This window comes from Grammomys surdaster, unplaced genomic scaffold (assembly GCF_004785775.1).
Source record: "Grammomys surdaster isolate TR1022 unplaced genomic scaffold, NIH_TR_1.0 61, whole genome shotgun sequence".
Taxonomy (NCBI): domain Eukaryota; kingdom Metazoa; phylum Chordata; class Mammalia; order Rodentia; family Muridae; genus Grammomys; species Grammomys surdaster.
In genome coordinates, this window is record NW_021604563.1 from 10,773,546 (window position 1) to 10,787,247 (window position 13,702).

General features: G+C 32.3%; 1 protein-coding gene across 1 annotated transcript; it reads right to left on the reverse strand.

Moving 5' to 3' along the window:
- Nucleotides 1–4,173: 4,173 nt before the first annotated feature.
- On the reverse strand, nucleotides 4,174–7,160 carry Pabpc5 (poly(A) binding protein cytoplasmic 5). Its single transcript, XM_028785218.1, has 2 exons — nucleotides 7,059–7,160; nucleotides 4,174–6,521 (listed from the first exon to the last, which is right to left on the reverse strand). Exon 2 carries the CDS (start codon nucleotides 6,366–6,368, stop codon nucleotides 5,220–5,222), a length of 1,149 nt encoding a protein of 382 aa, XP_028641051.1. The 5' UTR covers nucleotides 6,369–6,521; nucleotides 7,059–7,160; the 3' UTR covers nucleotides 4,174–5,219.
- Nucleotides 7,161–13,702: the final 6,542 nt, after the last annotated feature.

Below are 13,702 nucleotides of genomic sequence, written 5' to 3' on the forward strand. Positions count from 1 at the left end.
TTCTTCTTCTTCTTCTTCTTCTTCTTCTTCTTCTTCTTCTTCTTCTTTTTGGTAAAGAAAGTTCACTTACAAAAGAGTACTCCTGAGGTTTAAGATCACTTTTAGTAGTCTTACCAAGAATAAGAATAACAACAATAAGAATGAAAGCTTTTCTTGGTGTTTGACCCTAGACATCAAGCTGGGCAGAATTTTAATGTATTTGTGATATCCATTTACATTTAAAACATTAGAATGACTGTGCCCCTTATTTATTCTCAATTAAAAATTCCTCATTTTATTTTCTTTGTAGAATAAAGAAATGCATTCTTAGTTTTTCTTTGCTTTTTTGTTAGGAAACAAATTACCTTGACTTGTGTTGAATATTTAAACTATCCTCACTACAGTGTTTTTATTGAAACATTAGTCTTTGACAGCAATAAAACATTTTCTCTCTTAAATAACACTAAAATAAAATATATTGTACAATATAGCTATTAATTTAAATATTTGTGATTTTCTAAAACAAAAAATTATGTAAATTTATTAGTGTTTTATTTAAGGATTTCAAATATCCAAAGTTCTCAAAGATTGGTGACATTAAAATGTTTCTTGTAATTCTACATACATTAGCCTAAATTTATTTTAAATAGTATCAGATATTGATTTGTTAAGTTGTTTAATTTTCAAGAGTAAAATATCTCCTTGGAAAATTTGAAGTTAATCATTCAAGATGTAAAATTTGTTGTTACACATATTTTGTTAAATGATTAGTTTTACATAAATATTTAGTCTAAAGACAGAAGATAATGCAACATAATATCAATATTCTCTGTTTTATTAGAGACCCCTTAATAATTAAAGGGCTCCAAATTTCATATAAAATTAATGAAAAGATGTTTTCTTTATCTAATGAGACATATTTTAAAGTTGACTATGAGTTTTGAGAGTCAAGGTACTTGGAGTTATGGTGTTTTACTTCATAAGAAGTAGAAGGCCAGGCATGATGGTGCACACCTTTAATCCTACCACTCTAGATACAGAGGCAAGTGAATTTCTGTTGAGTTCAAGGCCACATTGGTCTTCATAAAGAGTTTCAGGCCTTTCAGGGTTTTGAGATACTGACTTAAAAAAGATAGAAAAACAAACAACAAGAAAAAAACTAAAACAAAAACAAAAGCAATAATCCTTTGGGACTGGAGAGATGGCTCACAGAATGCCTGGGTTCAGTTCCCAGTACCCATGGGATGGTTTATAACTATCTGTAACTTCATTTTTAGAGGGCCCTTTTCTGATTAACACAGGTATTGGCACACATATGGTATACAAGCACACATGTAGATAACACATTCATATAGATAAATTAAACTAACAAGTCTTTGAAAAGCAAAAATTATAATCATTAATATATGGATTTCATCAGGCCTTTTTATTTTCAGATTTGCTTTCATAGCTAAATCCTTGTGATGATCTACAAAAGGTTGATGGGCTACATTAACTATACTGAGTGTCTAAGAAACTACTTGTTAGGGTGTATTTCATGAGTAGTAAACAATACTCATATTTCAAAAGTAAAATATCCCCTTGAGAAATCTAAATTAATTCCTAAATGTATAAAAATTTTATTATATATTATATTTTGTTGAATGATTATTTCTATATAAAAGATTTGTCTGATGACCTAGAAAATAATTCATTATAATACTAGCATTCATTGTGTTTTGTTGGAGACCTCTAAAGAACTAGTACCTTGTTAAAAAGGCCCTAAAGTTTTAAATTTGATGACTGATAGGAATCAAATAATTTCAAATGAGAACTATTTACTCCAGAATTACTCTGATTATACAATTCAGCACAGAAGTAAGACATTGTGGAATTTCGTTGGTCTTCAAAGAGCAGGTGATTAACTTATAAAAAGTATATATTTTTTAAAGTTATGCCAATTATTACACACTTTTCATTCATGACATGTTTGTCAATTAAATGGGAAATAATTAAGGGACTATGGTAAGATGACAGAGATCACTGATAATTCTAACACTTAAACAAAGACTTTTCAACAGCCTAAGCTGTTGAAAGTATTTTATCAGTTCTCAACTACATTTTCATTTGCTACTTAAAATCGCATTGATGTCATTAAATGCTGAGGAAAAACTGAAAATTAAACAAATGGAAAAGTATGTCTTATGTTATCAATGCATTCATTAACGGTTTATGTAATACTGTGTTTTAGGTATTATTATAGCAGTTAAACACATTTATATCATTTACCTCCAGTCATTATTGACACGTTTCTAATTGTTTTCTTGATTTACTAGCATGAAAGATGATATTTACTCCACTTACAACTTTATAATTAAGGAAAAACATATTGCTGCTCTCAGCCCAAGCTAAAAAATTCATGTACATGTATAGCATTTCTTTTTCCTAAATCATTGGTAATAGATAAAGAAGAATAAAATCTCTTAGACAAAAGATCATCCCGCTCTCCCAACTTTTGATGAGGATGACTTGTAATCATACAAGTATATTGTTACTTTTATTCTCCTTGGGCATTATTAAAATATGTCTTAGTGACTACTTTGAAAATCCTAAGGAAAACAAAACTTGAATTACACAGTCCATTATTAACCAATCAATAACAGTATAATTTTTATTAATTATCTATTTTTTAGAAATGTTGGGCAATAAGCTTTATAAATCCCTTTGCCACTGATTTAAAGTAATTACTTGCATTGTTCTTTTCAAAGTCTGTTATAAGTAGCTAAAATTTAAGAATAACACTGAAAAAATACGTGTTTTTATTTAAAGACAGATGTACTTTAATATGTATTTTCCTTGTGATTTTCAGTAATTGAATTTTCAGCATTTCAAATGGTTACCTATAGCCTCACCAAGTTTATTTTACTCATGTCTAGGAATTATTAATTTTGACTGCTATTGATAAAGGCAGATCTTTGGAATATAGTAACACATTAAATATGAAATTCCAATACCATGCATTAAATGGCTATTCTTGGTATTTTTTACTTTCTGGAACTCTTCCTAGATTTGTATTCAAACTTAATTTTTTAAAGAATCTGGCTAAAAGTGATGGTTCATACTTCTAGCTATAATTTAATCATGATAGTGTTTAAAATGAATACGATATATGCTATACAATTGCCATTGTATCTGTTTCAATTTTTATGTGTTTTGATGGTTGCAATACTATGAAATAGGTTCATCAAATATGCCAATTATCTTCCATTGATTTTTGTGTTTATATCAATTAAGATGAATTATATATGTTGAAAGTGTTCCAAATTTGATGACATATATATTGTGTTTTAATTCTGTCAGATTTAAGCTCTAACACATTATAGAAGTCTCTGTTAATCTCATAACTAACAGTGTTTCCAGAAAAATGATATTCAACATAGTATATTTTAAAATTTAAAAAAAATATTGAATAAAAATTTTATTCAATATAATTCATCCATATTAAGGAAAATTATGAAGTTCCTAAAATTATGGTATTTAACAACATCCATATTTATAGGTATATAAAAAGGTAACCATGATTCAATTTAAAATAAAAATATGAAATAATACATATTGTTATATATATATATGTATATATATATATATATACATATATATATGACAAAGATATGGAAGGATACACATAACAAAATTAAGAATGGTTTTTTTCTATAATGATTACAGATTTTATGATCATAATTATGCTATACTCATGATCAATAGGTCAGTGATTTTCATTTTGAAAATACTTGATTATTTGTATATTCATAATTGAATATCATTACATAGAAATATCTTATTTCCATTTTATGTTCAAAGAGCTAACAGAAGATTTAAAATTGTACAATTGCTTTATATTATATTTATATTATTAAAAATGAAGATTCATCTGTAAAACAATAAAAACAGTCAACTAATAAGAGACATTAAACAAGTACTTGTGATGGGTTCTGCTGTATGAGTAAATCATACATTTTAAGAAAGTTAAGTCAAGTTTCAGAAAATGTGATTGTTTTTCTAATTGACAATCATATTTGTAATGGTATTAAGTGTTACATGGATTTAAATTGAATGTGAAAAGAGATTAATATATGTGAAAAGTGGAGAATTTGTAGTATAGAAGTTACGTGATTCAGGAGAAGCTGCAGAACATATTTATTTTTCCTTACTTGTGTGAAACAGGATATATTCTTTTAAGTATTATGAATTAGTAAAGAATTATTTGGAGTTGATAATTCTCACATAATTGATGAAAAAGTATGATCTAATTAAGGAAAAACATGTTCCCTAATAAAACACCTGTCAGTGTTTGCCTGTGGATATATTCAAGCAGGACAAGAAACAACATATCTTAGTTTTACAGCGGCAATGTATAAGATATTTAAAGGTAAAAGTGAGTTAGTATATCAATAAATATTTCTATTAATTTAATCTAGTCTACCTGTATGCATTATATACATTACAAAAACTAGTGTTAAGAATGACTTTTAGAGTATCTTCAAATATGAGATTTCTTGGAAATATTTTTAAGACACGCTCACAATGTATCAGTTATCAATGTAACAGTTTTCTAAAAGCACTGATTGAGAAACAATAGCGTGACATTAATAAAGATGAATCCCAATAGTTGGTCAAAACTGCTAACAAATCTGTAGTATGCACTTGCACTTGATACAAGGAAAACTGAAACAAAAAAAATCAAGGAAAAATGCCTCATATATTTTTAAGTAATATTCAACTTAAATTACAATTTAAAATAAAATTATGGAGAAAGTTTAAGTGGCTCATATCCATTTACTCTTTCTCTGATGGTTTCTCAAAACAGCAATATTGACTTTTCACTGTGCCAGAATCAGAAATAAAGACCATGTTAATATTTTCATATAGGAAATTAAATTAGTATTATGGAACTAAAGAAACATAACCGTTTGCTTCATTTAGAGTATTTAGAAAAAAAAATAAGATGATAATCCTTATTGTACACATTCCTAAGGATAGAGATCTTATAAAAATTGTACAAAATGACATGTTTACATTTAGAAATTATGTTTGTCACAAAAAGGAACAAGAGTTTCTACGTATACTTTGTTTCCAAAAGAAAGTATTCACACAGAAAAAAAAATAAAAAAGGAAAGAAAGCAAACCTATGAATTGGCAGAAAATAACCTCTATCACAAAGGAGCACAGGCTAAGGCTAAACAAATTAATCATAGTAATTCTCACAACCTGTGCCTAGCTTGCCCCAGAGTGACATGCAATGTCTTGGAGCCTACTACACGACCATTCATCTCATCCACTGCTTTGGAAGCCTCTTCAAAAGAAGAAAAGCAGACAACACCAAACCCTTTGCCCTGCCCCACTTCCATCATCACTTTGGCTCGACTGATTGATCCAAATGAAGAAAATTCCTCCTTTAGTTTCTCATCATTGATGGTTTCATCCAAGTTCTTAATATAGATAGGCACTCCTGGAGGCCTACTTTTTTCTTTTAGTTTCAGCCTTTCAAATCTCCGCCTTAACTCAGCCAGACGTTCAATTTTCTTCTGTGCTCTCCCTACACATAGGACTTTTCCATCTATTGACTTGCCATGCAGTTCTAGTACAGCCTTTTGGGCAGCTTCATGTGTTTCATATCTAACAAATCCAAAGCCTTTAGATTTCCCAGTGGCATCTCTTATTACTTTAACACTCTCAGTTGGCCCATATTCACTGAAAAGTTTCTTTAGTTTTTCATCATCTATGCCATCTCCAAAATTTTTTACAAAAACATTGGTAAATGTTGCTCTATCTCTGGTTCTGACTTCTGCTGCTCTCTCTTCAGGAAATTTGAATCGACCAACATATACCTGTCGGTTATTGAGCCGGACTCCATTCATGTGCCAGATAGCCCTATTGGCAGCAGCAAGGCTATCGAAGTGAACATAAGCATAACCCTTAGAGCCATTATCATCACATACGACTTTACAGGAAAGAATATTCCCGAAAGCAGAAAATAAATAAAATAGGGCCCTATTGTCTATAGCTTTATCCAAGTTTTTGATGAATATATTTCCAACTCCAGACTTTCTTAAGCGGTCATCTGGCTGTGACCACATGAGACGAAATGGTTTACCGTTAATTAAATCAAAATTCATGGTGTTCAATGCCCATTCAGCATCTGCAGGAAAGCGGAAGTTAACATAACCATAACCCAGGGGGCTTCGGGTCACTGGGTCACGGCAGATTCTAGTGAAGCGCAGTGGACCAGCAGGTCTGAACTTCTTATAGAGCATGTCCTCTGTGACGTCAGGGTCCAAGTCACCTACATACAGGGCAGCCTTGAGATACTTCTTTTTCTTGCCAGCAGAATTAGGCTCCCCACTCCCCATCTCTGAGCACTTAGAAGATGATCTCTTGGGACAGAGTAGGTAGGGGAACCCCTTTTTCTAATCTATAGGCCAAACAGCTGTTCTTGAACAGAAGCAAGCCAAGGCAAGCGAAGGGAAGCTAAAAGCAGACTCAGATCACTGTTGAGGCTGAGGCTGAGAAAATGAAGTTCAGAAACAGCTGGTCAGCAGGCTCAGAACAAATGCATCAGACAAAAAGGTAACCCAATAAGCAATCTATTCTCCATAAGAAGATTTACAGTTTTTCACCCCTTCAGATTTCAAATCAGTTTCAAAAGCCTGTATTAAGAATGCAATATCCCCTGCCCCGTTATAATTAAAGAAATTATCAAAGGTCTGGCTGGCTCCCCACATCTAGCTTTACCAACAGAGGCCTTGTGACTGGCTCTCTGCAAAATCATAGGCCTTGAGCTCCTGTGGGTTTAAAAAACGCCAACCACCCAGTGCAAGGGACCAACTGTGTATTCCTCTGCCTGCCTGTGTCAGGAGGTCTTGGAGCTCACTAAGGCCTCTCTGCGCTCAGCGTCAGCTAAAGGGCACACAAGACACTTGGTGCACTGAAACTGGCAGGCAGGCTGCTGGGAGCCGATCACACAGAGAGACAGACACACAGAAACATGCGTAGGGAACGGGAGACCGCCCATATCCCCAAGATGACCACTGGGTACGGACCGAGTGAGGCGTGGTGATTTCTGCAGCCTGAGGCTCTCTCCGCAGGTCCTGAGGGACTGACTGGCAGCCGCGCAGCGGTCAGCTCTGAAGCGAGGCTGGTTTGGACAGATGCGGGGCGGAGTCAGCAGAGGAGGGCAGATGCCCTAAGGGCCGCCCCAGTGGGGGATCAATGAACAGGGATTGTTTCTTGCAGGACAGAGCTACCAAAGAACCTAGGGACCAAGAGATTGTAGCTGTGCTACGGAGGGCGGGCGGGGCGTTAGGAAACCCGGAACCTTGTTAAGTAACTTCCCGCTTGCTCTGAGATGAGAGAGAGAGGGAGAGAGAGAGAGAGAGAGAGAGGGAGGGAGGGAGGGAGGGAGGGAGGGAGAGTGGTCAATATGACAAAACTGGTTATAACCAAATTCACATCTCTTTTCCTTTTTTAACAAACCCCTTCCCCCACTTTTGGTTGGGGTCCTGGATGTTGTCAAAAAAGGTTACACACTTACTTCAGTTCATTGGAAACTTAAGAGTTGATAGCTGTGTTAGAGGTTCAGTGCTAAATGATCACTGGGTCAAAAAAAACACAAAGATGAGCTTGGTTTTATCCTTACTCCATTAACCCTCCATAATGATAGACTTATCCCCAGGTAGTAGGCAGAGTTCTTTTCTTTGCTCCACTTATATTAAGACTTTAAATGATTGTAGAGCCATAAACTGGCATTTGATGTGACTTAATGCAAGGAAACGATGGCATGTTTTATCTGCATTCAGAATGAATATTTACAAAGTTACAGTATATAAGCTTTACTTAAACAGTAACTTTCTTTTTTGTAATGTAATCCTGTAAATTTGACAACTCGTATTGAGATTTATAATTAATTTTAGAAAATTCTTATCTCCTAACATCCTTAGTTCATCTCAAGATATTAATATGCTTTCCGATTTCATGTATTTTTAAAGCTTATATAAAAGCATAAATAATAGCAATGTAACAACACACATAAAAGCTCTAAACCAAAGTGAAGAAAGCAAGTATACCATAGAAGAATAGATTGCAGGAAATAATCATACTGATGACTGAAATAAATAAAATAGAAACAAAGAGAACAATACAAAGAATCAATGAAACAGAGTTAGTTCTTTGAGGAAATCAACAAGATAGATTAGCCTTTATCCAAACAAACTAAGTGTCAGAAAGTGAATCTCAACATTTAAGAAATAATCAGACAATAAAAAGGAGACACAAAAATATATACCAAGGAAATACCTAAATGATAAAATGACCCAAAGAATACATTAGACCATACTTTACGAAGCTGAACTGCACCAAATTGAAAAATGTAAATAGTTTGGATAATTTTCTTAGCAGATACTACTTACGAAGTTAAATAAAGATCAGATAAACAATTTAAATAGACCTAAAACCTGTACGAAAATGAAAACAATCATTAGTTTCCCAGCCAAATAAAGTCCAGAGCCAGATGTGTTTAACACAAAATTTTACCAGATTTTCAAAAAAGAGCTAACACCAATACTTCACAGTTTGTCTCATAAAATAGAAACAGAAGGGATGAATATTGCCGAATTTATTTCATGAGGTCACAGTAAACCTAATACATAAACCATAAAAATGATTCAAAACAGAAAGATAAGTACAGACTTATTTCCCTTATGAGTGTAGATGTAAAAATACTCAATAAAATGCTTCAAGTTTAATCCAAGAAAACATCAAAGAGATTACCCATCATGATCCAGTAGGCTTCATCCCAGGGATGTAGGAATTGTTCAGCATTCAAAAATCAGTTGATGAGGTCTACCATATAAGCAAACTGAAAGAAAGAGAAAATGCACAATTATCTCATTTCATTCACAAAAAGGCTTTGAAAAAAATCCAGGAACACTTTAGGATAAAAGAGTTGGAGAGTGTAGAATACAAGAAAATTATTTAAGCATAATAAGGCAATTTACCACAACCCTATGGCCAAAAATCAAATGAAATGGAAAGAAACTTAAAGAAATCCCACTAAATTCAGTAACAAGACAAGGTTGTCTACTTTCTCCATATCTACAGAATATCATACTTGAGTTTCTATCTAGAGCTATACAACAATTGAAGGTTATCAAAGAGATACTATGGCTGTGTAATATATCTTGGCATCAGAAATGGCAATCCTTCTGCCATTGTCCAATTCCCATTGCTTTGCATTGTTTTACATATCAGAGGTCCTTGAAGATTCAACATAAATTCTAGGATAGACATTTTCTATATCTGTGAAGAAAAAGGTAGGAATTTTGATTCCAATTTGATTTAATCTGCAAGCAGCTTATAGTTAGATGAACATTTTACAATATTATTGCTTTTTATTTATATTTTTACAATATTTTTGCATTTTCGAGTGTCTTTCTATACCTCTTTATTCAGAAGGTTAAAATTTTCCCTTTAAAAGTCTTTAACATCCTTGCTTAAGTTTATTCTTAGACTTTTAGTTTTTGAAGCTATTATGAATGAGAATATGAATATGATCTCTTTCTTTGTATATTTTCCTTTGTTATATAAATTGTTATTGATTTGTACAAGTTGATATTACATCTTGCAACATTACTAGATTTGTTTATTTGTAGAAGGTTATAATAAAAATTTTGAGATCTCTAATATATATTATTATATCATCTGCAAACTCTGGTAGTTTGAGTTATTTTCCTGTTTCTATCCCTTTTCATATTTGCATTATCTCATTTGTTATGAATCTATCTATGTTGTTGATTCTTGATTTAATTTTAGTGCTTTGGTTGTATATAGAAAACCAAATTACTACTAATTTGATAATTTTACTTTGATTTTATTTCATACAATGTATCCCCAAATTAAATGAGGTCTCAATGTTTTTTTTGACTATGTCTAAGGAGAGCTTATATATATATAAAATTATAAAGTAGGAGGAACTGAATTTGATGATTAACTGGAAATTACTCTCATCATTCTATCATAATATCAATCATTCAGTTTTCTGTTCCCTTCATACTTAGTAATTAGTCAAAAATTTAGAATTTTTCGGGGACATTGATAAATGTCTTGTTGCCTCAGTTAACACCAAAAAAATTCTGGTTTCCTTTATGCTCTTATAAACTATAAATATATATATATAAAAGACCTCAATTTTGAAGTAAATTTAGTCTCAACAAATCTTGTTGATGATTGTAATATACTTGTACTTAGTCTAGTTCTCAAGAAGAAATGGCATTAACTTTGTCAATATTCTGCATCACAGAATTTTTAAATATTATATGACTTCCACATTGTGGGCAGACATCCTTCTATTAGAATGTTGAATTCCCTCTGCCTCTGTCTCTGTGGCTCAGACTTTCTCTAGTTTTAGGTCTATATGTCTCTGTCTTTGTCTCTCTGAGATCAGCCATTTTTTCCCAACTTGCTCTGGTCATAGTGTTTATTATAGCAACAGAAAGCAAACTAAGACAAACTGTTAAGCCAGAAGTTCCTAATACTAGTTATTGGTGTTTGAGTTTTTAATGCTCTCAGATTCACTTGTTCTCAAGCCTTTTATACATACTGGATTATATATACTACAGAATTTACCAGTCTTCAGTTTATAAATAACATATTTTTTCTGTCTTCATTTTTGCATAATCCCATTCACAAAATAGATTTGATATATGTATAATAAATAACTTATAAGCTATGAAAAGTTATGGATAAAACTTTAACACCTTTCATTCAGTGAAAAATTTTGATTTGAAATACTTTATTTTTATATATTTTATATATATTTATATTTTGTTTACTCATAAATATGCAAAATATAAAAAATAATTTCATATTTATATAAAATATATGTTCATATATGTGTGTGAATGTCTCTGTGTGTATGTATGTGAGTGTGTGTGTATGTATCCAAATGTATGTCATTCTTGAATAGGCTAAACTATCCAGATAGCAAAATGGTCAGTGTTTAGAGGTTCAGTGAGGGATATGGGGAAAATGCATATGTAAAGATTAGCGGCTTTGATGGTAAATGAAAACCATTTCCTAAGAATTATAATAGTACATGAATATGCTATCAATTTGTCATCTTGAACAATAATAGAGTTGAATTTTAATATAAACTCTTGATTGTAGATGAGGAAAATGAATTAATATTTCTTCTTTTAGCATAGTAATAAGCAGCTGATTTAGGATTTTATTTTCTTTGAAATCACCTGTCCTATTACTATCCTTAAGTTTGTTGAAATATTTGTGTCTCCTTTCACATTTTTGAATTACTTTGTAAAGTTTATATAAATGTAACTTTTATTTGCCAAGTATAACTGTCATATCAGAGTTTTATTGCTGAATAAGCTCACACGTTGGAGTTCTTTCTGAACTCTGACTGGTTGGTTCAACTCACTTGTTCTTTGTAAATCTTCTCTCCAAGCTTTTTGATTCAAACTGGCTTCTCTAAGCATGCCACTGAATTTCTCTGTTAGGAAAATCTACTTCTAAATTCTACAAACTGATCGGCACTGAGTCCATAAACTAAACTGAATGGAACTGCGTGAGCTCAACTGAAATCAACTGTATTCAACTGAACTGCAACGAACTACAGTGAACTGTATTCAACTGAACTCTACTGCATTGTCTGAACTCAAGTGAACTACACTCACTGATCACTTGCCCCCTGACTAGTTAGTACATAGGATATACATCCTGGTCCAAGAAATTTGGAATTAGAAAGCCATGAATGTAACTCCTCTTACTAGTATGAAATAAAGTGGGTGAGACTCAAGTTTCAGTCTGAAGATTTGGGAGAGTACAGAAGGTTAATGAATATGAAATATACTCACTAGGCTGGTATACAGTATACAGTGTATGGGCCTTGCTGGACATAAATTACAAATAAGGCACATTGAAAAATAAGGTCTGAGCCGGGCAGTGGTGGCGCATGCCTTTAATCCCAGCACTTGGGAGGCAGAGGCAGGCGGATCTCTGAGTTCGAGAGTTCGAGGCTAGCCTGGTCTACAGAGTGAGTTCCAGGACAGCCAGGGCTACACAGAGAAACCCTGTCTTGAAAAACAAAAACAAAAAAAAAAAAAAGAAAAAAAAAGAAAAATAAGGTCTGGTGGATACACAGAATTGGCAGGCACACGATGTACAACCTGGCTTGAGCTAGGTGCTGGGAATGGAGTTAGGTTTTTTTCAGAATGGGTAGGCGTACTGGTTATGGGGCCCCAGCAATGTTAGCAATAGAATATCTCCCCTAAATATTTTTCAGTGAGGCCATCCCTGAAGACACGTAATATACAGAACACCAAATAGATAAAACCAGGAAAGAAATTCTTCATGACACATAATATTCCAAACACTAAATATACATAACTAACAAATATACATAACATATACATAAAAATATCAAAAGCAACATGGGGAAATTATGAATGTAGGCTCATTAGGATAAAACACAACAAATCAGGTAAGACTGTAATAAACCACAAATACAGGTTCAGATTAATATAGCCAGCAAAACAGAGACAGAGAAAGGAAAATATTCTATGACTAACCAAATTTAAGCAGTGTCAATCTACAAACCTAGTTGTATAGAAGCCACAAGATGGAGAACTTCATTGCAAAGAGTATAATCATACCGTAGAAAACTCAAATAATAAATAAATCCAACATGGTAAATCAAATGAGGGAAGATAAACGGTGACAAATTACAGGCATCAAAAAATATTTATTGTAGAGAAGTTGCAATATTAATGGCCTCAATTCTCCAGTTAAAAGAAAAAGACTGAACAATTGGATTAGAAAACAGGATCCATCTTTCTCCTGCATAGATGTATCCTCAGGATGAAAGAACTGAGGAAGATATTATAAGTAAATTGGCAAGAAGCAAGGAGTTTTACCAATTTTAATATTTGATTACATAAACAATAGCCCAAATTTACCAAAAGAGATACAGAATGGTACTACATGCTCACCAAAGAAAAATCCACCAAGAGCATATCATAATTATTAAAAATTTGCACCAAACACAAAGGTCACACAGTTCACAAAAGAAACATTGCAACAGATAAATCTATATATAAACACATACAATGATAGGGGCAAACATCCATACCCACCTCTTGCCAACTATAGGTAATTCAGAAAAAAACTAAACAAAGAAATATTACTGCTAATTATCATCATAAAACCTAACAGATATTTACCAAACATGTTACACAAACACAAAAGATTACACCTACTTCTCAGATTCATCAAACTTACTCCAATCTGACCATATATTTGACACAAGGCAAGCCTCAAAAGATATACAAAAATCAAAAGAGCAGCCTGTATCATATCTGATAAACATGGATTAAAACTGAATATAAAAACAGAAAGTATACAAATTTATTGAAGTGGAACAAATCACAATGAATTTTAATAAAAGTGAGCTAAGAGAAATTAAGAATGGAAATAAGATAAAAATAAGATATATTCCAATTAATGAGGCACAATGAACATGGTATTGAAAGTCAAATTGAGATCATTAAGTGTTTACATAAAAACAAAACAAAACAAAAAACCCAACCAAACAAAAAAGAACTTTGATATAATCTCATATTAACTATTTAATGTCATATCTAAATGATCTGTAACACAAAGAAAAACCGATAATCAT